The 27,225-nt window shown below is 46.9% G+C and overlaps 1 protein-coding gene across 1 annotated transcript in view; it reads right to left on the bottom strand.

Annotated features, from left to right (window-relative positions):
• PHF14 (PHD finger protein 14) overlaps positions 1–27,225 on the bottom strand; it is a 314,667-nt gene that overhangs the window by 153,251 nt on the left and 134,191 nt on the right. Inside the window, exon 19 of the mRNA XM_038769100.1 lies at positions 54–171. Coding sequence (XP_038625028.1) covers positions 54–171 — 118 coding nt within the window. The remainder of the gene's footprint in view (positions 1–53; positions 172–27,225) is intronic.

Below are 27,225 nucleotides of genomic sequence, written 5' to 3'. Positions count from 1 at the left end.
TCCTTGGAAAGGGAAGGCCTCTCTCCTCTGATCCCAGGAGGGGTTGGACTTACTTTGGAGGATGAGGAGTCGCACTCCTGGCAGATCCAGCCGTAGCCTGTTTGTTTGGGAGACTTTTTCAAGGGAGGGTCCAGGCAGCCGAAATGATAGCAGAGTCGACATTCATCGCACCTACAAAGGGAACAGGTAGATGGAGTTTGGGCAGAAAGGCAGGGCCGATCAGTTCATCCAGCCGGCGAACGGTGGCACTTGCGCTTAGAACAGTGCTTTGCACATAGTAAGCGCTTAATAAATGCCATCATTCCTTACGGAGCGTCTACTGGGTACGGAGCACTGTACCGGGCTTTCTGTACACAGAAAGCGCTCAGGAAATACGATTTAACGAATGAGCTACAGCACTTTCTGTATCTTTGTCCTCAGTTGGTTCAACTAAGCGCTTAATAAATGCCATCATTCCTTACGGAGCGTCTACTGGGTACGGAGCACTGTACCGGGCTTTCTGTACACAGAAAGCGCTCCGGAAATACGATTTAACGAATGAGCTACAGCACTTTCTGTATCTTTGTCCTCAGTTGGTTCAACTAAGCGCTTAATAAATGCCATCATTACTTACGGAGCGTCTACTGGGTACGGAGCACTGTACCGGGCGCCTGGGGGAGGTCAGAGCTTAGAATGGTGCTTGGCACGTGGTAAGCGCTTAACGAATACCATCGTTTTTATTCTTATTGGTTCCACAGAATTGGTGGACTCGTTCCCTGCCCACGACGAGCTTCCAGTCTAGAGAGGGAGACATCGATCGGTGGTGTTTACTGAGCGCTTACTATGATAATGATGGCATTTATTAAGCGCTTACTATGTGCAAAGCACTGTTCGAAGCGCTGGGGGAGATGCAAGGCGATCAGGTGGTCCCACGGTGGGCTCCCAGTCTTAATCCCCATTTTACAGATGAGGGAACTGAGGCCCAGAGAAGTGAAGTGACTTGCCCAAAGCCACAGGGCTGACAAGTGGCGGAGCCGGGATTTGAACCCGTGACCTCTGACTCCAAAGCCCGGGCTCTTTCCATTGAGCCACGCTGCCTCTGTACAGTGCTGTACAGAGCACTGAACTAAGCGCTTGGGAGAGGACAAATTTAAGGGTTGGTGGACTCGTTCCCGGCCCATGACAACCTTACATGCCAGGGGGGAGACAGACAGTGATACAAATGAGCAATTGAAAATATATAACATATAGATAAGGATGCAAGAGCGCATATTTTGTGCAGAGAGAAGCAGTGTGGCGTAGTGGCTAGGAGTCAGAAGGTCATGGGTTCCAATCTCGGCTCTGAAACTTGTCTGCTGTGTGACCGTGGGCAAGTCACTTCACTTCTCTGGGCCTCAGTTCCCTCATCTGGAAAATGGGGATGAAGACTGTGAGCCCCACATGGGACAACCTGATCACCTTATCATCATCATCAATTGTATTTATTGAGCGCTTACTATGTGCAGAGCACTGTACTAAGCGCTTGGGAAGTACAAATTGGCAACATATAGAGACAGTCCCTACCCAACAGTGGGCTCACAGTCTAAGGCTCACCTTATATCTACCCCAGCGCTTAGACTAGGGCTTGGCATGTAGTAAGCGCTTAACAAATACTAGATTTTCCCTCCTAGAGTGTGAGCCCGTTGTTGGGTAGGGATTGTCTCTATCTGTTGCCGAATTGTACTTTCCAAGCGCTTAGTAATAGTAATAATGATGGCATTTATTAAGCGCTTACTATGTGCAAAGCACTGTTCTAAGCGCTGAGCACTGTTCTAGTACAGTGTTCTGCACACAGGAAGCGCTCAATAAATACGATTGAGTGAATGAATTAATGGCGAGCATTTGGGGGTTCAATGGACACAATTCCTGTCTTGAAGGCGTTTCCCCACCTACCACCCTCACAACACATGGAAAACATCTTCCCATCTTTACGAACTCTATGCTCGTCTGGCCTTTCCCATACGGAATCACCAAAACCGAACATTTGACTTAGGGAAATGATTTGAACGCTTTCTATTTAATTAAGAGATTATGGTGGAGAAAATTTTGACGTAGTGAAGACTTAATCCTCATCACTTATTCCTACACATTCATTTCTCTAGTCTGTAAGCTCGCTGTGGGCAGGTAATGTGCTCGTTTATTGTTCTATTGTACTCTCCCAAGCGCTTAATTCAGTGCTCTGTACACAGAAAGCGCTCAGTAAATACGATTTAACGAATGAACTACAGCATTTTCTGTATCTTTGTCCTCAGTTGGTTCAACTACCTGGAATTTATTTTGATGTCGGTTTCCCTCATAGAATTGTCAACTCCTTGTGGGCAGGGATCATGTCTGCCCACTCTACTGGGCTCTCCCTAGCATTTTGAACAGTGCTTTGCACAGATAAGCACTCAGTATATACCACTGATTGAGTGGGCTCACAGTCTAGAAGGGGGAGACAGAGAACAAAACAAAACATATTAACAAAATAAAATAAGTAAAATAAATATGTACAAGTAAAATAAATAAACAGAGTAATAAATAGAGCAAACCAGGCTGTCTCAAGTGAGGTCCTCATCTCCCTCTTCTCATCTTAGAGAAGCAGCGTGGCTCAGTGGCTTTGGAGTCAGGGATCATGGGTTCAAATCTCGCCTCTGCCAGTTGTCAGCTGTGTGACTTCGGGCAAGTCACTTAACTTCTCTGTGCCTCAGTTCCCTCATCTGTAAACTGGGGATTAAGACTGTGAGCCCCCCATGGAACAACCTGATTTCCTTGTAACCTCCCCAGCGCTTAGAACAGTGCTTTGCACATAGTAAGCGCTTAATACATGCCATCATCATCATCATTTATTCAACTGTACAGTTGAGCACAATTCTATTCCTGCTACCCAATGCTCGCTCCTCTCCTACTCCAACCTAGCCAACATACTTTGCTCTTTCAACGCTAACCTTCTCACTGTCCCTCCGTCTCGTCTAATCTCGCCGCCGACCTCTCGCCCACGTCCTGCCTCTGGCCTGGAATGCCTTCCCTCCTCATATTCATTCATTCAGTCGTATTTATTGAGCGCTTACTGTGTGCAGAGCACTGTACTAAGCGCTCGGGAAGTACAAGTTGGCAACTTATAGAGACGGTACCTACCCAACAGTGGGCTCACAGTCAATTAGAGAAGCAGCGTGGCTCAGTAGAAAGAGCACGGGCTTTGGAGTCAGAGGTCATGGGTTCGAGTGCCAGCTCCGCCACACGTCTGCTGTGTGACCTTGGGCAAGTCACTTAGCTTCTAGGAGCCTCAGTTACCCCATCTGTAAAATGGGGATGATGACTGTGAGCCCCACGTGGGACAACCTGATCACCTTGTATCCACCCCCAGCGCTTAGAACAGTGCTCTGCACATAGTAAGCACTTAACAAATGCCATCATTATTATATCAGACAGATAATTGCTCTCCCTCATTTCGAATCCTTACTGAAGGCCCGTCTCCTCCAAGGAGCCTTCCCTGACTGAGCCCTCCTCTCCTCTTCTGCCTCGCTCTTCTGCGCCGCTCTTAATTGCTCCTTCATTCATCCTCCCTCCCATTCCCAAAGCACATATGCATAGGTCTGTTCTTTATTTATTCATTTATTTTAATATCTGTTCCCCCTCTAAACTGTGAGCTCGCTGTGGGCAGGGAATGTCTTTTCGTTGCTATACTGTACTCTCGCAAGCGGTCAGTACAGTGCTTTGCACATAGTAAGTGCCCAATAAATACGACCGGATGCACGAATGAATAAATGAATGAACGTATACATGCACACATGCCAAAATATTCCTCTCATCCACCTTTTCCCTATGAACATCCGTATAAAAAAATCTGTCTAAACACTTCTCAGTTTCCTGTACAATTGAGCACACTTTCTACCACTGAATGAAATGAATGTTCATTCATTCAATCGTATTTATTGAGCGCTTACTGTGTGCAGAGCACTGTACTAAGCGCTTGGAAAGTCCAAGGTGGCAACACACAGAGACGGTCCCTACCCAACAGCGGGCTCACAGTTTAGAAGGGGGAGACAGACAACAAAACAGAACACATTAACAAAATAAAAGAAATAGAATAAACCGTGTAAATATTTATTAGACACTTCATTCATTCAATCATATTTATTGTTCATGCAACTGATTTTGTTTCAACTAATCAGTGGTATTTACTGAGCGCTTTCTGCAGGTGATGCACTGTACTAAGCACTTAGGAGAGGACGATTAAACCAAGTTGGTAGACACAATCTGGAGGGAACTGCACAACTCTGGAGAATATCCAGACCTTTCTCTGCTGAGTTTCTTATGGGTGTCCACATCGAATACTTTACAAAGGTATCCCTGGCAGTCATTTACCTTCGAACATCGCTAACATCCCTTTGTTCCTGTTTTAAAAATCCAGAATGGAGAAACACACAAGTAGGCAACACCCTTTTCTGGAAGATGTTGAATGGGCCATGCACTTGAAAACCCTCTGGCGTCACAGAATATTTCCACTCCACACACACCATTCCCAACCGGTTGATAAGTCGTTTGAAAACGATGATAGTGGTATTCATTAAGCACTTAGCACTGTACTAAGAGCTGGGGTTGGGGGGTGCGGCATGCCTTAGTGGAAAGAGCCCGAGCTCTTGAGTTTTAATCCCGGCTCCGCCTCTCGTCAGCTGTGCGTCCTTGGCAAGTCACTTAACCTCTCTGTGCCTCGGTTACCTCACCTGCAAAATGGGGATGAAGACTGTGAGCCCCACGTGGGAAAACCTAATTACCCTGTATCTACCCCAGCGCTCAGAACAGTGCTTAACAAAGACCACATTATTATAATTATTAAACAAGATGACCAGATCCCACATGGGGGTCACGGTCTAAGCAGGAGGGAGAACAAGAAATGAGTCCCCATTGTGCAGATTCATTCATTCATTCATTCAATCGTATTTACAGAGCGCTTACTGTGTGCAGAGCACTGTACTAAGCGCTTGGGAAGTACAAGTTGGCAACGTATAGAGCCGGTCCCTACCCAACAGTGGGCTCACAGTCTAAAGGGAAATATGGCAGAGAGAAGGGAAATAATAATAGTAACGATAATGATAATTAGGGTGTTGATGGAGTCTGTTAACAGGCGCTGGAGTAGATACAAGCGAATCGGGCTGGACACAGTCCCTATCCCACATGGGGCTTAAAGATGAGGAAATCGAGGCCCAGAAGTGAAGTGACTTGCCCAAGGTCACACAGCAGACAGGCGGCAGAGCCGGGATTAGGATCGGGTCCTTCGGATTCCCAGGCCCGGGCTCTAGCCGCTGCTTCTCTAATGCTGTGGTCGGGAGACGGCCCAGACAATCTAAAATATCTCTCAAAACCAATTCTTTTCCCCCTCATCACTTTAACTCTCTGCCAACGAACAACATCTGCCACACTGCAATGTTTTGTTAAAAGAATTTTCGTCTGACAAGAAAACGGGGAAAAAAAAAAGAATTTCTCTGCAAGTAACGGAGATTCATACATCTTATTGAGGGACTTGTATCCCTTGCTTTATTTACATACACCGGGTGTTATTTTGTAGTGAAAGGAATTCTCTCTCAGAACCAATTCTGTCAGATTCTGTTTATTTGTTCTGGTCTCTTGACTATGTGAATTAAAGTCTTTGGAGGCCAGAAATCCACACATAAGAAACCAGAGAGGAAAAAAAAATCTATCAGAAGACATATTACTAGCGAGGTACAGAATGCAAAATTATTAGTCGACAGGCAAATGAGCTACCTAGATAAGAAAAAAAAAAGACTTTGTGTTGCTAGAAACGATTCAGAGAGGAGAGACAGAAAATGTGTAAATAATGACAATCCCTGTAAGAAACAGGGGAAAGCATAACCCATTTTTCCAAGTTCGGGCCGTAACCTCCCCCATTTGAAATCAAATTCATAAGTACCCCCTACCTCCCAATAGACAATAATTCAAGTATTTCCAACAAGAATTTGGGCCACATGAAAATCACAATCATTTTCTTAGCGTACAAGCCGAAGTTGGCTTGAAACTTCTTCATTGCTAGTAATAACGGTAATGATACGCACTGAATCCCTATTTTGCAGATGAGAAAACCGAGGCCCAGAGAATAACGAGAATAATAATTACGGTATTTGTTAAGTGTTTGTTATGCGCCAGTCACCGTACTTAGCGCTGGGGCGGATTCGAGAAAATCGGATTGGACGCGGTCCCTGTCGCACGTGGGGCTCACGGTCTCGATGCCCCTTTTAGAGATGAGGTCACCGAGGCCCAGAGAAGTGAAGTGATTTGCCCAAGGCCACGCAGCAGACAAGTGACAGAGCGGGGATTCCAACCCAGGTCCTCTGACTTCCCAGGCCCTTCTCTTTCCTTCTTTTTTAGACTGTGAGCCCACTGTTGGGTAGGGACTGTCTCTATATGTTGCCAACTTGTACTTCCCAAGCACTTAGTACAGTGCTCTGCACACAGTAAGCGCTCAATAAATACGATTGATTGATTGATTTCCTCTAGGCCAGGCTGCTTACCTTGGAAAACATCCCCAACAGTTGAGTTAAGCTTTGATTGGAAAGAGAGACGTGAGAGAGAAAGCTTACAACTATTTAGTCTACCAGATATGCAGCTAGTAGCTAATTTGCTCAACCTCACTATCATCCAAATTTACCGTTCTTCAAGCGATCCCCCAACCTTCATCCTCCCATCCTGCTCCTCTCCATGACGCCAATGGACTCTTTCGAGCATTAAGAATAAATATAATAATAATAATAATAATAATAATAATAATAATAATAATAATAATAATAATGTTGGCATTTGCTAAGCGCTTACTGTGTTTCAAGCACTGTTCTAAGCGCTGGGTGGGGGGGGGGAATACAAGGTGATCAGGTTGTCCCCCGTGGGGATCCCAGGCTTCATCCCCATTTTACAGATGAGGGAGCTGAGGCCCAGAGAAGTTAAGTGAGTCGCCCAAAGTCACACGGCAGACAAGTGGTGGAGCCGGGATTAGAACCCACGACCTCTGCCTCCCAAGCCCGGGCTCTTTCCACTGAGCCATGCTGCTTCTCTAATATAGGCTAATATGTAATATTTAAAATATCTAATATACAATATCAAATGCGTTACCTCCCCTGCCCTTGGATGACGGGTCTGAGAAAGAATATGTCTGATTTTATTTCGTTAGTATGTTTGGTTTTGTTCTCTGTCTCCCCCTTTTAGACTGTAAGCCCACTGTTGGGTAGGGACTGTCTCTATATGTTGCCAATTTGTACTTCCCAAGCGCTTAGTACAGTGCTCTGCACATAGTAAGCGCTCAATAAATACGATTGATGATGATGATGGGTAAGACTTTCTGAGTTTTACTTCCAAATCTAGACTGTAAGCTTGTTACGGGCGGGGAACGTGTCTCCCAACTTTGTTCTAGTGTACTCTCCCAAGAGCTCAGTGCAGTGCTCCGAACGCAGTAAGCGCTCAGTAAATACCACCGACTGAAACTGGGCCCCGACGCACTGTGGGTCTAGGCGAGAGCCAGAAATGTGTGTGTCGATGTCCTAAGGAATAACGGCAATCCTACTGTTTTATTTCACTCTTCAGGACTGCGTTGACTTTACTGGCGAGGTTTCCTCAGGTGAACGTCCAGACAGAACAGACAGCAACTGCGCATAGGAAACTTGTTCTATCATCTTAACGACGACTGAGGAATTTGTTCAGTGCTTACTAAGTGCCGAGGACTGTCCTATGAAGTGAGGTAGATACAAGAAAATCAGCACTACATGGGGCTCACAGTGGAGAAGCGGTGTTGAATCCCCATTTTGTAGATGAGGGAACTGAAGCACAGAGATGTGAAGTGACTTACCCAAGGTCACACGGCAGACACGTGGCGAATCGGGGATTAGAACCCAGGACTCCCAGCCTGGTGTTCTTTCCACTAAGTCTAGCTGCTTCCTAAATTTGGTATTTTTCACGTTTTCCCTAGCACCCACTCTGGTGTCCTGAACTCAATAAGGACCCCAATAAGTACCGCTACTATGACTATGTAGTCATAGCGCTTAGTAAAGTGCTCTGCACACAGTACACAGTACTGCACAATTATGTGATGCCAATTTGTACTTCCCAAGCGCTTAGTACAGTGCTCTGCACATAGTAAGCGCTCAATAAATACGATTGATTGATTGATTGATTGATTGCACACACTTGTTCTACACTTTAGCGCACAGTAAGCCCTCAATAAATACGATTGATGATCATATGTATATAACAACTTCTGTCTCCCCCTTTTAGACTGTGAGCCCACTGTTGGGTAGGGACTGTCTCTATATGTTGCCAATTTGTACTTCCCAAGCGCTTAGTACAGTGCTCTGCACATAGTAAGCGCTCAATAAATACGATTGATGATGATAACAACTTGTGTTAAATATAGTTTCTCCTAAAGCCTGGAGCAAAATGAAATGGGCCGCTAAGAGCCACAATGTTGCTTCAATGGCTATCGATCGAACAGTCCATCAGTGGTATTTATTGAGCATTTACTGTGTGCAGAGCACTGTACTAAGATCAATCAATCAATCGTACTTATTGAGCGCTTACTGTGTGCAGAGCACTGTACTAAGCAGGAGTTGATAGACACGATCCAAGCCCAAGACGTGTTTATTGTCTAGATGGGGAGTAATAAAAGAAAAGCCCCAGTCGCAGCTTGGTTTTCTCTGGGTCCCTCAATTTCCCGCTGGGAGAGAGTCAGGTATTTTTTGAGACACTGGAATGGTCGTAGTTTCCATGTTTTTTGACACTGGGTAGCAAGACACTGTGACCCATCTTCTCCCCAAATACTTGCTTCTTCACGAAGGACGGATTTCAGCCCGGGAGAAAAGGTGAAGAAAAGTCTCTCAAAAATGAGCAGAATGACTGAAATTACAAACTGTTTTAGATCGAAGGGGGGGGGGGGGGGAAGCATCCCAAACACTTGATCTATGGAAGTGTCCTTTCCGCTCAAAAGGCAAATTGCACCCTGATGTGAAATGATGATAAATGATTGGGTTTTAAGTGGGTGTAACAAACCCCGGGGATCGATCAATCAATCATATTTATTGAGCGCTTACTGTGTGCAGAGCACTGCACTAAGCGCTTGGGAAGTACAAGTTGGCGACATATAGAGACGGTCCCTACCCAACAGTGGGCTCACAGTCTAGAAGGGGGAGACAGAGAACAAAAGAAAACATACTAACAAAATAAAATAAAGAGAATAGATATGTACAAGTAAAATAAATAAATAAATAGAGTCTCTTATTCACTATCCACCCACAGCGTCCCGGCACTTACACATGAATCTGTAATTTATTTTAATGTCTGTCTCTCTAGACTGTAAGCTTCTCGTGGGCAGGGAACAAGTCTACCAACTCTGCTGGATTGGACTCTCCCGGAGGCTTAGTACAGTGCTCTGCTCCCAGTAAGCACTCACTAAATACCATTGATTGACGGATTGAAGAGGGACATGGAATTTTATCTCCAGCAAATGTTATGACAGGTCTGATCCCTTCTACATGGAAATATCCGAGTCATTCCTTCAGGGTAGTGCAATGGGGTTTGTGCAAGGAGGAACATGGAACTAGAAGAATGGTCACTCAATCAATCCATCATAATTATTTAGCGCTTACTGTGTGCAGGCACTGTACTAAGTGCTCGGGAGAGTATAATATAACCGAGTTAGTAGACGTGTTCCCTGCCCACAGTGAAATTACAGTCTCGAGGGGGGAGACGGACATTAATAGGAAATAAATTATGGATGCGTACTCAAGTGATGTGGGGGAGGGTGCAAATCTAAGCGCAAGGATGATGCAGAAGGGAGTGGGAGAAGAGGAAAGGAGGGCTTAGTCAGGGAAGGCCTCTTGGAGGAGGTGGGCCTTCAATAAGATTTTGAAGGCGGGGAGAGTCACTGTCTGTCGGATTTGAGGAGGGAGGGCGTTCCAGGCCAGGGGTGGGCCGTGAGCGAGAGGTCGGCGGCCAGATGGACAAGATCGGGGTAGACTACAAATCAATCCATCAATGGTATTGAGCGCTTACTGTGTACCGAGCACTGTACTGAACGCTTGGGAGCAAGCCGTATGCTGGGCAGACACAATCCCTGCCCTTAGGGAGCTTACAATCTGATGGGGGAAACCGGCATCACAATAAATTATCGGTAGGGAAGGCAGTCTAGTATAAGGAAATGTAAATGAGCGCTGTTTGGGGCGGGAGGTAGGGTGAGTTGTCCAAGTGCTTAAAAACTACAGACCCAACTGCGCAGGCGACTTAGAATGGGAGGGCGAACACAGAGGGGAAATGGGAAGTTGGTCAAGGATCTGATTCCCAGAGCGAATATGGCAAATCTTTTCAGAGGGCTCCCTGGCCCACCGTCCGTCAAGGCTACGGAGGGCGCCGATGATCGAATGAGATTAAGGTCCTGGAACAAAGCGACGTTCTGAAGTTCACGCCTCGCCTCCCCCGAAGCCGACTGGCGTTGAAAAGAACGGGACAAAACACAACGCTCATTCAAGAAATTCTCAGTTTAATGGGTGGTACACGAAACACCTATTGGGGAAAAAGAAGAACCGAGGCAGCTTTCTCTCCGGACCCCAATTTCCATCCTGCTTCTAAGCATCGGGGGCCGGGAGGGCGGGGGGGTCCTCCTCGGGAGATGACCTTTAACCTTTCCCGGCCATTACAGTGCCAATGGCTGAATTGCTACAGCACTAAGAGCCTCTACTTAGTGATAGTAATAATAATAACAATAATTGCAGCATCTGTTAAGCATTTAAAACTTAGAACAGTGCTTTGCACATAGTAAGCGCTTCATAAATGCCATCATTATTATTATTATTATTTGTTACTACGTGTCAAGCACTGTTCTAAGCCCTGGGGAAGGAAAAGGACAGTCCTTATCCCAAGCACAGTTCACAATCTAAATAAGAGGGAGAAAAGGTCCTGGATCTCCATTTTACAGATGAGGTAACTAGGGGCCGTGCAAGTGAAGTGACTTGCCCAAGGTCACGCAGCAGACAAGTGGCGGAGCCGGAATTAGAACCCGGACCTTCTGATGCCCAGGCCCGGGCTCTTTCCACTACCTGTTCCTCTAGTGATAAACATCCACTGAGCGCTGTGAGCCCACTGTTGGGTAGGGACCGTCTCTACATGTTGCCAACTTGTACTTCCCAAGCGCTTAGTACAGTGCTCTGCACACAGTAAGCGCTCAATAAATACGACTGAATGAATGAATATACCTGTATATATGCTTGTACAAATTTATTACTCTGTTTATTTATTTATTTATTTTACTTGTACATATCTATTCTATTTATTTTATTTTGTTAGTATGTTTGGTTTTGTCCCCCCCTTTTAGACTGTGAGCCCACTATTGGGTAGGGACTGTCTCTATATGTTGCCAATTTGTACTTCCCAAGTGCTTAGTACAGTGCTCTGCACACAGTAAGCGCTCAATAAATATGACTGATAATGATGATGATGATGATGATGAATGAATATGGATTTACAGAGTGAAAGCACAGTTCTTAAGAAACATCAGCAGAATGTGACGTAGCCCCTGGTAAACAGAGAGCCTGGTATGTTAGGATGGCATTACATTTGCGGGAACTTATCTGTATGAAATAAATTCCGTGCTCTCCCCCATCTAAGCCCTTAATTTTCCAGCTTTCTGATCTCCTTTTCCTTCCTATCTGCAAATTATTTTGGGACTGCAAGTCGGCCTCATTAGATCGTAAGCTCCTTAAGGGCAGAGGTGGGATCTTTAGCCTTTATGGTATTTCCTCAAGCGCTCAGTACAGTGCTCTTCCTACGGACGTCCCGTCAGTGAGCCTTGCCGATCGACTCTTCTGCCAGACTTTAACTTCTCAAGGTCATCTCCATCCGGTGTTCCTTAAGAGGAGGCATCTGGTAACCTCATTCATCATCATCATCAATCGTATTTATTGAGTGCTTACTATGTGCAGAGCACTGTACTAAGCGCTTGGGAAGTACAAATTGGCAACATATAGAGACAGTCCCTACCCAACAGTGGGCTCACAACCTCATTCAGGCTGAGGAGAATGAACCTTAGATTTAGTTTTAGGATGAACCTAATTTTGTGATTCTTGCGGGCACAGAATGTGTCTGTTTATTGTTAGATTGTACTCTCCCAAGCGCGTAGTACAGTGCTCTGCACACAGTAGACGCTCAATAAATAACACTGAATGATTGATTTCATATCGGGAATCGAAAAGTTGCTTGTGTATATGAACCACTGAAGCGGGGGGAGAGAGAAGAGAGAGGGAGGGGGTCGCTGACCTTTGAAACTTCAGTGAGCATAGGAAGCTGCTAGGTCTCCTAAGTGTTTCAAAGGGAAGAAATTAATGACCCCGGTCTTCGTATTTAAAGTGGAATCTCGATGGCGACTCGAACAGTTCATCATCATCATCATCATCAATCGTATTTATTGAGCGCTTACTGTGTGCAGAGCACTGTACTAAGCGCTTGGGAAGTACAAGTTGGGAACATATAGAGACAGTCCCTACCCAATAGTGGGCTCACAGTCTAAAAGTCTAAAAGATATCTGAACGGTTATTCAGATATCGCTTGAGAGTACAGTAAAATCTCATTTCCTCAGTCAGAGGAGGGTGCAGCCTAAATAAAAACATTTAGGAACTGCACAAGACCTTTTGAAATTCGATTTAGCGGGATGACCGCCCACATTTCTGGGTGTCTGTGGCAAGCACGGGATTTTTTTAAAAACGGTATTTATTAAGTGCTTATTATACACCAGGCGCTGCACTAAGCACTGGGGTAGATACAAACTAATCGGGGTGGATACGGTCCCTGTCCCACATGGGGCCCCCGGTCTTAATCCCCATTTTACAGATGAGGAAACTGAAGGCCAGAGAAATGAAGTCTCTAGACTGTAAGCTCTTTGTGTCTGTTTACTGTTCTATTGTACTCTCCCAAGAGCTTAGAACAGGGCTGTGCACACATTAGGAGCTCAATAAATTCAAAAGAATGAATGAATGAAAAGTGACTTGCTCAAGGTCCCACGGCAGAAAGGAGCAAAGCCGGAATTAGAACCCAGGTCCTCTGCCTCCCACGGGAGAAGCAGCGTGGCTCAGTGGAAAGAGCCCGGGCTCTGGAGTCAGAGGTCATAGGTTCAAATCCCAGCTCTGCCAATTGTTAGCTGTGTAACTTTGGGGAAGTCACTTCACTTCTCTGGGTATCAGTTACCTCATCTGTAAAATAGGGATGAAGACTGTGAGCCCGCCGTGGGACAACCTGATCACCTTGTAACCTCCCCAGCGCTTAGAACAGTGCTCTGCACATAGTAATAATAATAATAATGGTATTTATTAAGCGCTTACTATGTGCAAAGCACTGTTCTAAGCGCTGGGGAGGTGACAAGGTGATCAGGTTGTCCCCCGGGGGGCTTACAGCTTTAATCCCCATTTTACAGATGAGGGAACTGAGGCCCAGAAGTGACTTGCCCAAAGTCACACAGCTGACAGTTGGTGGAGCTGGTATTTGAACCCATGACCTCTGACTCCAAAGCCCGTGCTCTTTCCACTGGGCCACGGTAAGTGCTTAATAAATGCCATCATTATTATTATTATTATTATTACCTGGGATCTTTCTGTTAAGCCAAGCTACTTCTCCAGTGGGGCTTAGTTGTCTCGATGAGAAGCAGCACAGTGCGGTGGAAAGAGCACAGGCCACGGAATCAGAAGGTCACGGGTTCTAATCTTGGGTCCGGCACTGGTCTGCTGTGTGACCGAGGGCAAGTCACTTCACTTCTCTGGGCCTCAGTTACCTCATCTGTAAAATGGGGATTAAGATGGTGAGCCCCTCTTGGGACACGGGCTGTGTCCAACCCGATTTACTTGTAATACTACTACTAATAATAATCGCATTTATTAAGCACTTACTATATGCAAAGCACCATTCTAAGCGCTGGGGAGGTTACAAAGTGATCAGGTTGTCCCATGGGGGGCTCACGGTCTTAATCCCCATTTTACAGATGAGGTAACTGAGGCCCAGAGAATTGAAGCGACTTGCCCAAATTCACACAGCGGACAATTGGTGGAGCCGGGATTTGAACCCATGACCTCTGACTCCAGAGCCCATTCTCTTTCCACTGAGCAACACTTGTATCCACCCCAGCGCTTAGTACGGTGCTTGGTACAAAGTAAGCACTTAACAAATATCACAATTATTATCATTATTATTATTATTGTTATTACCAGTGCTCCGCTTACAGTAGACTGTAAGCTCTTTGAGGGCAGGGATCATGTTTCTTAGCTCATTATGGGCATGGAATCTGTCTACCAACTCTGCTGTGCTATTATAATAATAATAATGATGATGATAATAATGATCGTGATATTTGTTATGTGATTAGTACGTGCCGGGCACTGTATTAAGCACTGGCAGAGGTGAGACAATTGGATTGGACACAGTCCGGGACCCACGTAGGGCTCTGAGTCTCAATCCCCATTTCACAGATGAGAGAACTGAGGCCCAGAGAATTAAACTGCCCTGCCCACGGTCACACAGCATACTCACACAAGTGCTTAGTACAGTGCCCTCCATTCAACAAGCGCTCAAAAGATACCAATGACTCTACTGTGCTCTCCCAAGTGCTTAGCACAGTGCTCTTAACTGACTGATTTGGAGCCACCTTGATGTCTGGGAACAGCAACCGACCAAACAACCAACGTTTCCGCCACCGAAGACGAAAGAAGCTGGATGGTTTGTGACTTTTTTAAAAAAATGGCATTTGTTGAGCGCTCATCTACATGCCGGGCACTGTATTTAGCGCTGTGATAGATACAATATACTCAGGTGGGACGCAGGCCCTATCCCGTATGGGCTCACAGTCTAAATCGGGGGAGGGACGATTCAATCCCCATTTTACAGATGAGGTAACTGAGTTCAAGCGACTTGCCCAAGGTCAATCAGCAGACAAGTGTCGGGGCCAGGATTAGAACCCAGGTCCTGACACCCAGGCCTGTGTTCTTTCCTCTAGGCCACGCTGCTTCCCAGTTAGGGCACACACTCGGATTACTTGATAAACTGCAGAATTGGGCCATTCAGAGAAGTTTGTTGATGGACTGTGGTATCTCTTCACTGCCTGACACTGAATACGGATTTGCTTGGAATTTTGTCCAGTCTACGGGTTCATGACTACAGTCTGTCAACACGAGAGTGGTGCTTCTAAAACCACTTCCAAATTCTTTCCTCGGGACTGTAAGATCGTTGGGGGCCGGCAATGTGTCTTTGTGGTGTTGTGTTGTACTCTCCCGAGCGCTTACTACGGTGTTCTGCACCCAGTAACTGCTCAATAAATACGACGGACTGATTGACTTTCCCGGCATGGAATCCAGTGTTCTGCACGTTGTGGAAATTTTTAATTAGGCATCATCAGTAATAATAATAATAATAGTGATAGCATTTATTAAGCGCTTACTATGTGCAAAGCACTGTTCTAAGCGCTGGGGAGGTTACAAGGTGATCAGGCTGTCCCACGGGGGGCTCACAGTCTTAATCCCACTGTTGGGTAGGGACAGTACTCCCTTTGTTTATGCCGGGGAGGGGAAAACAAAAGGAGGAAAAACCCAACTTTGAATCCAGTGCTTAGAACAGTGCTTTGCACATAGTAAGCGCTTAACAAATGCCATCATTGTTATTATATTATTATTATTATTATTATCACACTGCTAAATCTTTGGGCCCCCTGGTACCTCTCCTCACTGCTGTCCCATTCCCAGACTGAGCCCCCTCCTTCCTCTCCCCCTCCTCCCCATCCCCCCCACCTCACCTCCTTCCCCTCCCTACAGCACCTGTATATATGTACATATTTGTTACTCTCTTTATTTTACTTGTACATATTTATTCTATTTATTTTATTTTGTTAATATGTTTTGTTCAGTTGTCTGTCTCCCCCTTCTAGACTGTGAGTCCGCAGTCGGGCAGGGACCGTCTCTCTATGTTGCCGACTTGGACTTCCCAAGCGCTTAGTACAGTGCTCTGCACACAGTAAGCGCTCAGTAAATACAATTGAATGAATGAATCAACCGGGTCAGAATGAAAGAGGTCTTTCCGTACCACAGGCCCTGCTGTGGAACGACCGTCCTAGAGGCAAAAAAGGTTTTTGAATGTAAACTTTTGTTCCTCCTATTACCTTTCCCAAGATCCAAACTGTACAGGACTATAAAGGTGAAAACAACCCATTTCTTCTTTATATAAGGCTTCACTGACACGACGCGTTGACGAGCGAGGCGGGAAATAGTTTTATCCTTTCTTCTGTTTATACGTCACGACCGTGTGAGCAGTGAAAAGAGCACAGGGGTGGGAGTCAGAGGACCCGGGTTCTAATCCCGGCTACGCCACTTACCAACTGTGTTGACCTTGGGGATGTCGCTTATCGGAGCCTCAGGTTCCTCGTCTGTAAAATGGGGACTGCACTGGGGAAGCAGCGTGGCTCAGGGGAAAGAGCCCGGGCTTTGGATTCAGAGGTCATGGGTTCAAATCCCGGCTCTGCCAATTGTCAGCTGTGTGATTTTGGGCAAGTCACTTCACGGCTCTGGGCCTCGGTTACCTCATCTCTAAAATAGGGATTAAGATTGTGAGCCCCCCGTGGGACAACCTGATCACCTTGTAACCTCCCCAGCTCTTAGAACAGTGCTTTGCACATAGTAAGTGCTTAATAAATGCTATTATTATTATTATTATTATTATCGGAGCCACAGGTTCCTCGTCCGTAAAATGGGGATTGCATTGGGGAAGCAACATGGCTCAGTGGAAAGAGCCTGGGCTTTGGAGTCAGAGGTCATGGGTTCAAATCCCAGCTCCGCCACTTGTCAGCTGTGTGACTTTGGGCAAGTCACTTCACTTCTCTGTGCCTCGGTTCCCTCATCTGTAAAATGGGGATGAAGACTGTGATCCCCCGGTGGGACAACCTGATCACCTTGTACCTCCAGTGCTTTGCACATAGTAAGCGCTTAATAAATGCCATCATTATTATTATTATTTTTATTACTTAGACTGTGAGCCCCCGGTGGGACAAGCTGATCACCTTGTATCTCCAGTGCTTTGCACATAGTAAGCGCTTAATAAATGTCATCATTATTATTATTATTTTTATTACTTAGACTGTGAGCCCCTTGTGGGTAGGGACTACGTCCAACCTGATTACCTCGTATCTCCCCCAGTGCTTAGTATGGTGTCTGGCACATAATAGTTGCTTAATGAATTCCATAAAAAAAGGGGGACATTGCAACCCGTCCATTTTCTCTTACGGAATATTTTTCCAGGACGGGTTTTATAAAAGGAGCTAGAGAAGAGGCACGGCGTAGTCGATAGAGCCCAGGCCTGGGAGCCAAACGGTCATGGGTTCTATTCCTGGATCCACCAACTGTCTGCTGTGTGACCTCGGGCAAGTCACTTCACTTCTCTGGGCCTCAGTTACCTCATCTGGAAAATGGGGATTCAAACAGTGAGCCCCACGTGGGACAGAGACCGTGTTCAACCCAATTTGCTTGTATAACCCCTGCGCTTAGTAATAGTAATAATAATAATAATAATAATAATGGCATTTATTAAGCACTTACTATGTGCAAAGCACTGTTCTAAGCACTGGGGAGGTTACAAGTACAGTGCCTGGCACATAATAAGCACTCAGCAAAGACCAACACCATTATTATTATTACCCTTTCGGGCGTAAAATGCATTTGAAATTTCTTTTTAGGGGAACAAATGGGCCAGCTGGATAAAAACGAGCATTTTCAACCGTGAGTCGATGAAACGCCGCGGATAAATCCGCAGTACCTGCAATAGGCAGGTTACCGGCTTCAGCTCGGCACCGAAATTCCATCCCCAAGAAAGAAACTATTCACGTGGATGAAATGTAGAATTGGGTCAAGTATTCTCCTCCCAAGCAGTGGGTCTCTTAGGCCCTTTCAGACCTGAAACACATCCGTTTCGTTCTTTAATAATGGGATTTCCATCTGCTTTCGCCCTTGGAGATTTTGCAGCAGACTCTGCTTCTCGGCCCCGCCTAGGTCTGTATTTTCCGGCTCGTAATGAGCTAATTCTGCCCTGATCAATCGGGTAGATCCTGATTTTTACCATGTAAATCGGATCAATGAGATAAAGGCCAAGCGGGGAGGGGAGAGAAGGGTTCCGTGGTGGGGGGTCAACCTTTTTTTATTTAGAAAACCCAGCACACACATCCAATTTCCTTCTCGGGGCAGGGGTCTACCTCCGCAGCAGTGAGCCTTTATCAGTTGGGCTGCAGAAATCTCAGTGTGAACCCAGCGGGGCGAAGAGGACTGCGTTTTCATAAAAGAACAGGAGATGCAAAGCGTTCCCATCACAGAAACATTTGTAAGTCGACAGAGTTGATCTCGTGTAAATTCTCAAAAAGCTGACTCAGGGGGAGTGGGGAAAACTACTTTGTATTCATAAGGCAGAAGTGAGCCTCAGTAGCTGGAAAAGTAATTACCTACAAGTCCCCGAAACACAACATTAATAAGCTAATCTTTAAATACAACTTCACAGCTACAGCTTTGGAGACTAAGCCCCCCCCCACCAGCAGCCCAAGCCCCCCAACCTCAACACACACACACACAAAAAAAATTCTCTTCGCTCTGATATACACCACGGCACACAGAGTCGCTTAAAAAAACCCAAAACACTGTGCAATGGCCGAGATACAATTAAGAACGGAAAATTCGATACGAGGGAGCTCCGTGGATCTGACTAGGCTTGGAGGGAAAATTCTAATTTATAGCATGAGGAGTTTCGGCAGATGGATTTATCTTCGGTAGGGTAGCTCTCACCCCCAGGTCAGAGATGTCTGGCCCGGCGTGGACGGATATTTTCTGTTTACGGAAAGGAGGGACTGCAAATTTAGGCCTCCATGGTGGGAATCGAGTACGGTTGTCGAAATTTCCACAGAGCATGCACAAACCCAACCCGTCTATCCATTTCTGGACTTGAAAGGGCCGGGGACCAAGATGCCCTTTCTGAATTCCTATTTTTCGCGTACAAACCCAGTGGACTTCTGGGCTTTTCCAGAAATGGGTGGGGGACTTAGGCTCCGCTTTTGGGATGTTTTGATGGTTTTCAAGACGGTGCCCGCTATACCGCTCTGTCGAGCGGGGGTGAAGTTTTGCCTTTAGGATGACGAGGATTCCTCGACACCGATACGGACCGAAGGCGTTGGATCCGTTTGGGAACCTGTGGTTTCTTTAGCTCCAGAAACGGCGGATTCCCATCGAGCGCTTGACTGAGGATGGGCCGGCAATGTCGTCCAACGTGTACGACTACGTTGGGGCACCGGCAATAAAATCTGAGCCACCGTGGCCCCTCTGAGGCTGGGTTTGTTACTCATCCATACCCACCTCGTTCCTCTCCCTCTCCACACCAGTCCCAGTTTTCACCTTTCAGTTTTCCCTTTTCCCCACCGAATGATAAATGCACATCACCTTCATGACGTGCAATTTTCCCCAGCATATTAGCACATATTAATATCAGCCGGGAGCACTGAAGTCTTTTTTTAGTATTTAAGAGCACATTAATGTCCTCTCTGAGGAGCAGCAGGCCCCAACACGGACAAGGTCGGTTTTACAGGGTGGAAAATTGAAGGGTTTTCGGGGCGCTCGAATGGTACGGAAGAGCTTCTCCCCACCCCCTCCATCGCTTTGGCAAGAATCCCTCATCTCGTGAATTACACAGTTTATCTTTTATGGGTTGGTCAGGGACTCCTAATATCTGCCAGGCTGAGCCAGGCAGCGAGGCCGGCTCCCTCACTCTTGGAAAGAGAGAATGGAAACCCCAAGGTGTCCTCCGGGAACTGGAGTCGGAGCGCTTCGGCCCTAAGTCATGGGAAGGGAAGTTTCCTGGAAGGAATGCCGATCGAATGCCCGCTCCGCTCACTCGTTAAGGAAGGGCCGAGGAGGAGAGCGCTAGCACTTTTCTCCTTTGCAAAATGGCCACTGGGTTTCCAAAAGACAGTCGGATCCTGACGAGGGTAAAAGAAGGTTGCCCCTTCTCTCCCCATATCCTGAAAACAGCCTAAATATTGGAAATCTGGAACTCCGACAGGAGACGGGATAAGAGGAGTGGGGCAGACGGGGCGGTGTGGGGGGGAGGCCGGATTTTTCATGATCCCGCAAAGTATCGAACCTTTCCCGAAAAGCCATTCCTAACGGATCTTTTCGACACCCTGGTTATCAGACGAGTACACCATTTTAGACAGTTGATTATGTTTCTTTTATTGAGTGTCTTATCTAAACACGAAGCCCTACTTCCTATGGCTTTAATATATTCGCATAGACCCATTTGCATTTATATTCTTTTTCAACACTTAAAACACCTCTACCTCTCTTTCCACATGCCAGTTCCGGGAAGGGCGAGAGGCAGGTTACGCCGATGCTGGCGTTTTGGCCAAAAAAAAAGAAAGAAGAAAAGAAAAGAAAAAGTTTCTTCCAAGCAAGCTCGACTGAGGGTGAAAGCGCCGGGGTGTTCCCGCCGTTGATTTAAAAACTTGACCAGAAAGGCTTGGAGATCAGAATGGTATTTCTGTATCTCTCCGAACGGGCCGTCTCTGTAGAAGAAGTTCTGTCAGCTGCTCGCTGTAGAGTCAATGGGGTCGCAGACATTGCCTTTCATCCGGAATAGTCATTATTTTTACGTGTGGGGTTTAAAAAAAATCGAAAAAAACCCACGACCACACTGGCTGTCGCGGCTCAAATCGGCCATCAGAGACCACCGATAAGTCCCGATTTTCCTCAACGGACGTGCGCAGATACCGTAAGGGAAATGGTTCTGCCCAAAAGGAGTCCCCCTCTTGCAGAAGTAAACAATGAGTGAATCTTAATAGGCACAAAATCAATTCTTCAAAAAACACGGCTACAGGTTCAGAACCGAAGTGACCGCAACGCCCGGCAGGTCTCCCGCGGCCGCTGAACTCAACGTTTTTATTAGCGACAATCCTTGTAGACAGACTTCTAGGTTTACTCCACAACACAGTAGCATATTTTTGATACGGATACACTTCTCAAGCTGCGTCAAAAGGATCGGCAAACCCATCGGTAGCCGTTGCCTTTTTCATTCTACGACACACGACAACACACTGCATTCCATTTTTCCCTTAGGTTTCTGTCAGTCTTCAGCGAATCCAAGCACTAGATATCATCATTTGCCAGGGAAGCACAAGGGAAAAAGACATTACTTAATAGGACAATTCTGACAAGACATTTTTCCAGCACTTTCCAACAATGTGCATATCAAATGTTTCCGATTAGTGCAAAGAGAAAGACAAAAAAAAAAAAAAAAGAGAAAGAAACAAAATAAAATCGCAGGCAAATTAACTGCCGCGTCGGCCCGGGGAACGAACCGATCGATCGCTTTCTATCCAAACCTGACTCGCAAACCCGCCTTTCGGTTGTGAGGAGCTTATGGGGAGGACAAGGTAGTTGTTCTCCTTTTACTTTTGGGTACTCTATCGAGGGTTTTATCCGCGTTTTTAAATCACATCTATAAAAGAGTTTTCCAGGCCTGTCTCCAAGGCTGAGTGCTGTCTGGTGTGGCAGACTGGTGTCTCATGATGGGAATCTATACAGTAAAGTGATAAGAAAAGAATATTAACATTCGAAAGATCAGAGCAGCTCTGCACTACGTCTTGCGGAGGAAAAAAAAAAACATTCCAATAACATCGAAGCAGATTCGAACAGGATGTGTGAGGGAGTCCTGATGGGGAGGGCCTAACCTATCCCCTTCAGGATTTGCCGGGATCCAGGTTAAACGGTCCGAGCTGCCTCCTGAGAAACGGTCTTCTCGGATCCAGAGTGTGTCTCCCCCCACACCTCGGCCCCTCTCGAAAACGGTCCTGACGGTAGCTAGGCGAGGCGTCCCTTCCAATCGCACGGAGGGGCAGAAAAGAACGGACTCGGGAGGCGGAAGGTTTGAAAAAGGCATGGTCCGAGTGGCCCGCGAGAGATCTCCGCGCCAGGGAGATCCGGCGGGGCGGAGGGGGCCGGAGGTATCCGATCCCCCGGGGAATGCGAAGAGGGTTGGATGGATGCCGCAGCTCGCCTACTTTCCAAAAACCCCTCCAGGGCCAAAAGGTCCAGCGGCCCGTGCTGCTTGCAGGACGTCGGGCTGGAACCCGGTAAGCGTGCGTGGCGTGGGGCGGAATCCACTCTAAGGTTCGTGCGGGGGACCCTGCTGGACTTCCCGGACAACCGTGGCCCTGACTACCTCCAAGAGGGGAGTGTCTTTTAAAAAGACAGGCTCTTGAAGCAGCGTGTGGCTCAGTGGAAAGAGCACGGGCTTTGGAGTCGGAGGTCGCGGGTTCGAATCCCGGCTCTGCCACATGTCTGCTGTGTGACCTTGGACAAGTCACTTCTCTGAGCCGCCGGTATCTGCTGTGTGACCTTAACTTCTCTGAGCCGCCGGTACCTCATCTGTAAAACGGGGATTACGACTGTGAGCCCCCCATGGGGCAACCTGATCACCTTGTATCCTCCCCCGGCGCTTAGAACAGTGCTTTGCACATAATAAGCGCTTAACAAATGCCATCATTATTACTATTATTATTATTATTCCCAATGCGGGGGGGCCTTCCGTTCTGCCCATCATTCTGGCCCACGCCTCAAGGTGACCCCTGTTAAATCCGCACTTCTCTCGCCCAGATCCGTTACACCCCATTTCCACGTCGGGGTCTTTTTGTTTCTGTGCGTGAGATTTCAAGGCCTCGGTAATTTCCCCTCACAACTCCCCGGGTTATGGTAAATTGACTCTGACGGGCAAAAGGCCATCGGCTGGCTCCCTGGGAACGGTAGCCCATAGCCGGGACAGAGCATACGCCCGCCCGGCTCTCCGCGCTCACGGTTTTTTGGTGAGGAAACGAGACTCGAGATGTGTTTAATGCTTCGGATTTTCCCTGAGAGAAAGAAAGGGAAAAGTGGCACAGACGCAGATAGAGTGCTACTGAGAAGAGCTGCTGCAAGCCCATGTCAAAGACTATTCGCCCAAAATAAAAGAACAGAAAAGAAAAAACAACAACAAAAAAGGACTGAAAAGGAAAGAAAAGACGGACAATGACCCACAGCGCTGAGTGGCCGTTGGCCCAGGGGAAAAGTCCTGAGGGTCCTGAATGTTAGTGGAACCAAACTGGAGGGATTTAATCCCCACTCAACCCCCTATCACCTGCTAGGGATCCAAAAATTGCACTGGAGCCCTGAAGGAAAGCACTGAGCGACCCCAGGGCTGTGATTACGGGGGAGCCGCTCACGGAGAAATCACGGAGTGCTCCGGAGAACCAGGAGAGTGCCAAGAAAGCAGAGTTGTGAGGCAGAAGGGAAAGACCGAGAAACATGCGATGCCAGACCGTTTAGTGGAAAGAGCCCAGGCCTGGAGTCGGAGGACCTGGGTTCTAATCCCTGCTCTGCCGCTTAACTGCTGGGTGACCCTGGGCAAGTCATTTCACATCCTTCTGCCTCCGTTCCCTCAACCGTGAAGTGGGGATTAAAGCTGCGAGCCCCATGTGAGACCTGGACTGCGTCCAGCCTGACTTTCTTGCGTCTACCCCAGTGCTCGGTATAGTGCTCGGCACTTAGCGCTGAACAAATATTGCTCAAAAAAAAAAAAAGTCTGGCCGCATTTATTAATAATAATAATAATAATATTTCTTAAGCACTTGCTATGTGCAAAGCACTGTTCTAAGCACTGGGGTGGCTACAAGATGACCAGGCTGTCCCATGGGGGGCTCACAGTCTTCATCCCCATTTTGCAGATGAGGTAACTGAGGCACAGAGAAGTGAAGTGCCTTGCCCAAAGTCACACAGCTGACAGTTGGCGGAGCCGGAATTTGAACCCTTGACCTCTGACTCCAAAGCCCGGGCTCTTTTCCACTGAGCCAATCTATTCCACCGCTTAGACACATAGTAACTGCTTAACAAATACCATTATAATCTTCATCATTATTCTTATATTATGAAGATCTCTCAGTCAGACCCCCTTCCACAAGGTCCAGGGGGGTTAGGCCAGGAAGCCCTTTCCAAGGACTGGTCTACCTTCCTTTTCCCTCTCGGCGGACATGAGGGTGGGAAGAAGAGTTGAGTTATTCAAGTCCCGCCAATCAACGAATAAATCAAAATCAAAAATATTTACTGAGTGCCTACTGTGCGCAGAATGCCATGCTAAGCATTTGGGAGGGTCTAGTAGTTAACAGACACGATCCCAATGCTTAGAACAGTGCTTGGCACACAGTAAGTGCTTAACAAATGCCATCACTATTATTATTATCCCTGCCCTCAAGGAGTTTACAGTCGACTGTGCGCAGAGCACTGGACTAAGCGCTTGGGAGAGGACACTAGTAGATCCCTGCTCTCTAAGAGTTTATATTCTTGCGGGGCAGGCGGATACAAAAATAAATTGCACAGGAGAAGGTAAGAGATGTTTAAGGTGTGGACCTCTGGCATTTCTTAGTAATAGCCCAAGTCAGTCAGTCAGTCAGAATCCTATTTATTGAGCACTTACTGCCCATGGTTGGGTAGGGACTGTCTCTATATGTTGCCAATTTGTACTTCCCAAGCGCTTAGTACAGTGCTCTGCACATAGTAAGCGCTCAATAAATACGATTGATGATGATGATGATGCAGAACACTGTACTAAGTGATGGGAGAGGACGATGTAACAGACGCCTCCCCCGCCCACGACAAGTTTATGCTCTAGAGAGAAGTCCCAGAATGCTGAGGGAGCCACTCTAATAATAATAATAATAATAATAATAACAATAATAATAATAATAATAATAATAATGGTTTTTGTTAAGCGCTTACTACATGCCAAGCACTGTGCTAAGCACTGGGGAAGATACAAGGTCATCGGGTTGTCCCACGTGGGGCTCACAGTCTTAATCCCCTTGTTACAGATGAGGTAACTGAGGCTCAGAGAAGTGAAGTGACTTGCCCAAAGTCACACAGCAGACAAGAGGCGGAGCAGGGATTAGAACCCACGACCTCTGGCCCCCAATCGCAGGCTCTTTCCACTAAGCCACGCTGCTTCTCATAAGCACACACTGAGCGTAACCAGGAGCAGAGGATTAGCCAAACAATAATAATAATGATGGCATTTGTTAAGCGCTTACTATGTGCAAAGCACTGTTCTAAGCGCTGGGGGGGATACAAGGTGATCAGGTTGTCCCACTTGGGGCTCTCAGTCTTAATCCCCATTTTACAGGTGAGGTAACTGAGGCCCAGAGAAGTGAAGTGACTTGCCCAAAGTCACACAGCTGACAATTGGCGGAGCCAGGATTTGAACCCATGACTTCTGACTCCAAAGCCCGGGCTCTTTCCAATGAGCCACGCTGCTTCGGGTGTGGCCCCAATCCCACGCCTGGAGCCTGTCGTTTCATTCGCCCCCAGCGTTCCCGGACCCTCCCGGTTGTGGGACGGACAGAGTCACTCACGGATTCCACGCATCACACGCTCTACCGGGGGCCGGTTCGGAAAACGGCAAACGTCATTCGGGAGTCGCTTAGGATTCACAGCGGCAGCCTGCCGCAGGACGATAACCCGAGTCACACCGACCGGATGGCCAACGCTTCCGTCGGAACGATGTCCTGTTTGCCGTTTTTGCGGTGCCTTTCTGGTGCTTTGAGGGTGACTATTTCAAAGCTTACAAGCAACCACGGAGGCTGATAACGGAAACTTTTTCTACCTGATACTTGTTTCGATCATTGCGGAGATTCTACTATTCAAATCGATGGGGAGCGTTACGGGTCCCATTTGGCTTTACTAACGCTCGTTTTCATTATACTTCCTCGCTTCACGTCAGTTATTGCACTTACTTAACGGAGCGGTAAGCCCCTCGTGGACAGGCAACGTGTCACTAGTTTGGCACCCTGGCCACCCACGTGCACGGCAGAGAGAAGGGCGGCAGCCACTCTACTGCCATGACCGCTGGCTTTCAAGCCGTCCATCCCCTCGCCCCCTCCTACCTCACCTCGCTGCTCTCCTCAATCAATCAATCAATCAATCATATTTATTGAGCGCTTACTATGTGCAGAGCACTGTACTAAGCGCTCGGGAAGTACAAATTGGCAACACATAGAGACAGTCCCTACCCAACAGCGGGCTCACAGTCTAAAAGGGGGAGACAGAGAACAGAACCAAACATACCAACAAAATAAAATAAATAGGATAGAAATGTACAAGTAAAATAAATAAATAAATAAATAAATGAATAGAGTAATAAATATGTACAAATAAATATGTAATAAATATGTCCTCCAGCCCACACACTCCAATTCTTTGACGCCAGCTTATTCAACGGGCCCCAATCTCGTCTATCTCGCCGCCAACCCCTTTCCCACGTCCTCCCGCTCCACAGACGCCAGACCCCCACTCTCTCCACCTTCAAAGCATCATTAAGGTCACACCTCCTCCAAGAGGCCTTCCCCCGATGAAGCCCTCTTTCCCTCATTTCCCTCTTCCTTCTGCCTCACCTATGGCCAGAGGTCCTGGCAGAAATCCACTTCCACGTGGGAAAATTGACGATGGAAATGGTGGGGGGGGTCAAGCGTCGGCTTGGTGCTTTCATTGAATTAGCTCTGCTCAAGCCAGACAGTGTCTCCCGTTTCTGTGGGTCCTGTTCTCCCATTCTCCAAACCCCAAGGGAACAGAGTATCCAGAGTGTATCCAGAGGACAGTGGGGTATCATCTGCACATAGTAAGCGCTCAATAAATACGATTGATGATGATGATGATGATGATCTGGAGAACGGTCAATGAATTAAGACCGTGAACCCGTCGTTGGGTAAGGGCTGTCTCTATATGTTGCCGATTTGTACTTCCCAAGCGCTTAGTACAGTGCTCTGCACGCAGTAAGTGCTCAATAAATGCTTTGCACATAGTAAGCTCTTAATGAATGCCATCATTATTATTATTAATAATAAATACGATTGAATGAATGAATGAATGAATCTGTACCCTTTGGACACTTGCTATTCGCCCCAACCCTACAGCGCTTCTTTAAATTATATACGATAAATTACTTATTCGTTCCTATTAATGTCTGTCTCCCACTAGGCTGTAAGCTCGTTGTGGGCTGGGAACATATCTGCTTAATTCTGTTGTACCATACTCTCCCAAGATCTTAGCACAGTGCTCTGCACATAGTAAGCGCTCAATAAATACGATTGACTGATTACCACCA

The sequence above is a fragment of the Tachyglossus aculeatus genome, chromosome 2 (assembly GCF_015852505.1).
Source record: "Tachyglossus aculeatus isolate mTacAcu1 chromosome 2, mTacAcu1.pri, whole genome shotgun sequence".
NCBI lineage: Eukaryota > Metazoa > Chordata > Mammalia > Monotremata > Tachyglossidae > Tachyglossus > Tachyglossus aculeatus.
The sequence above is the reverse complement of the archived record's forward strand: the minus strand, read 5'-3'. Positions and strand labels throughout refer to the sequence as shown.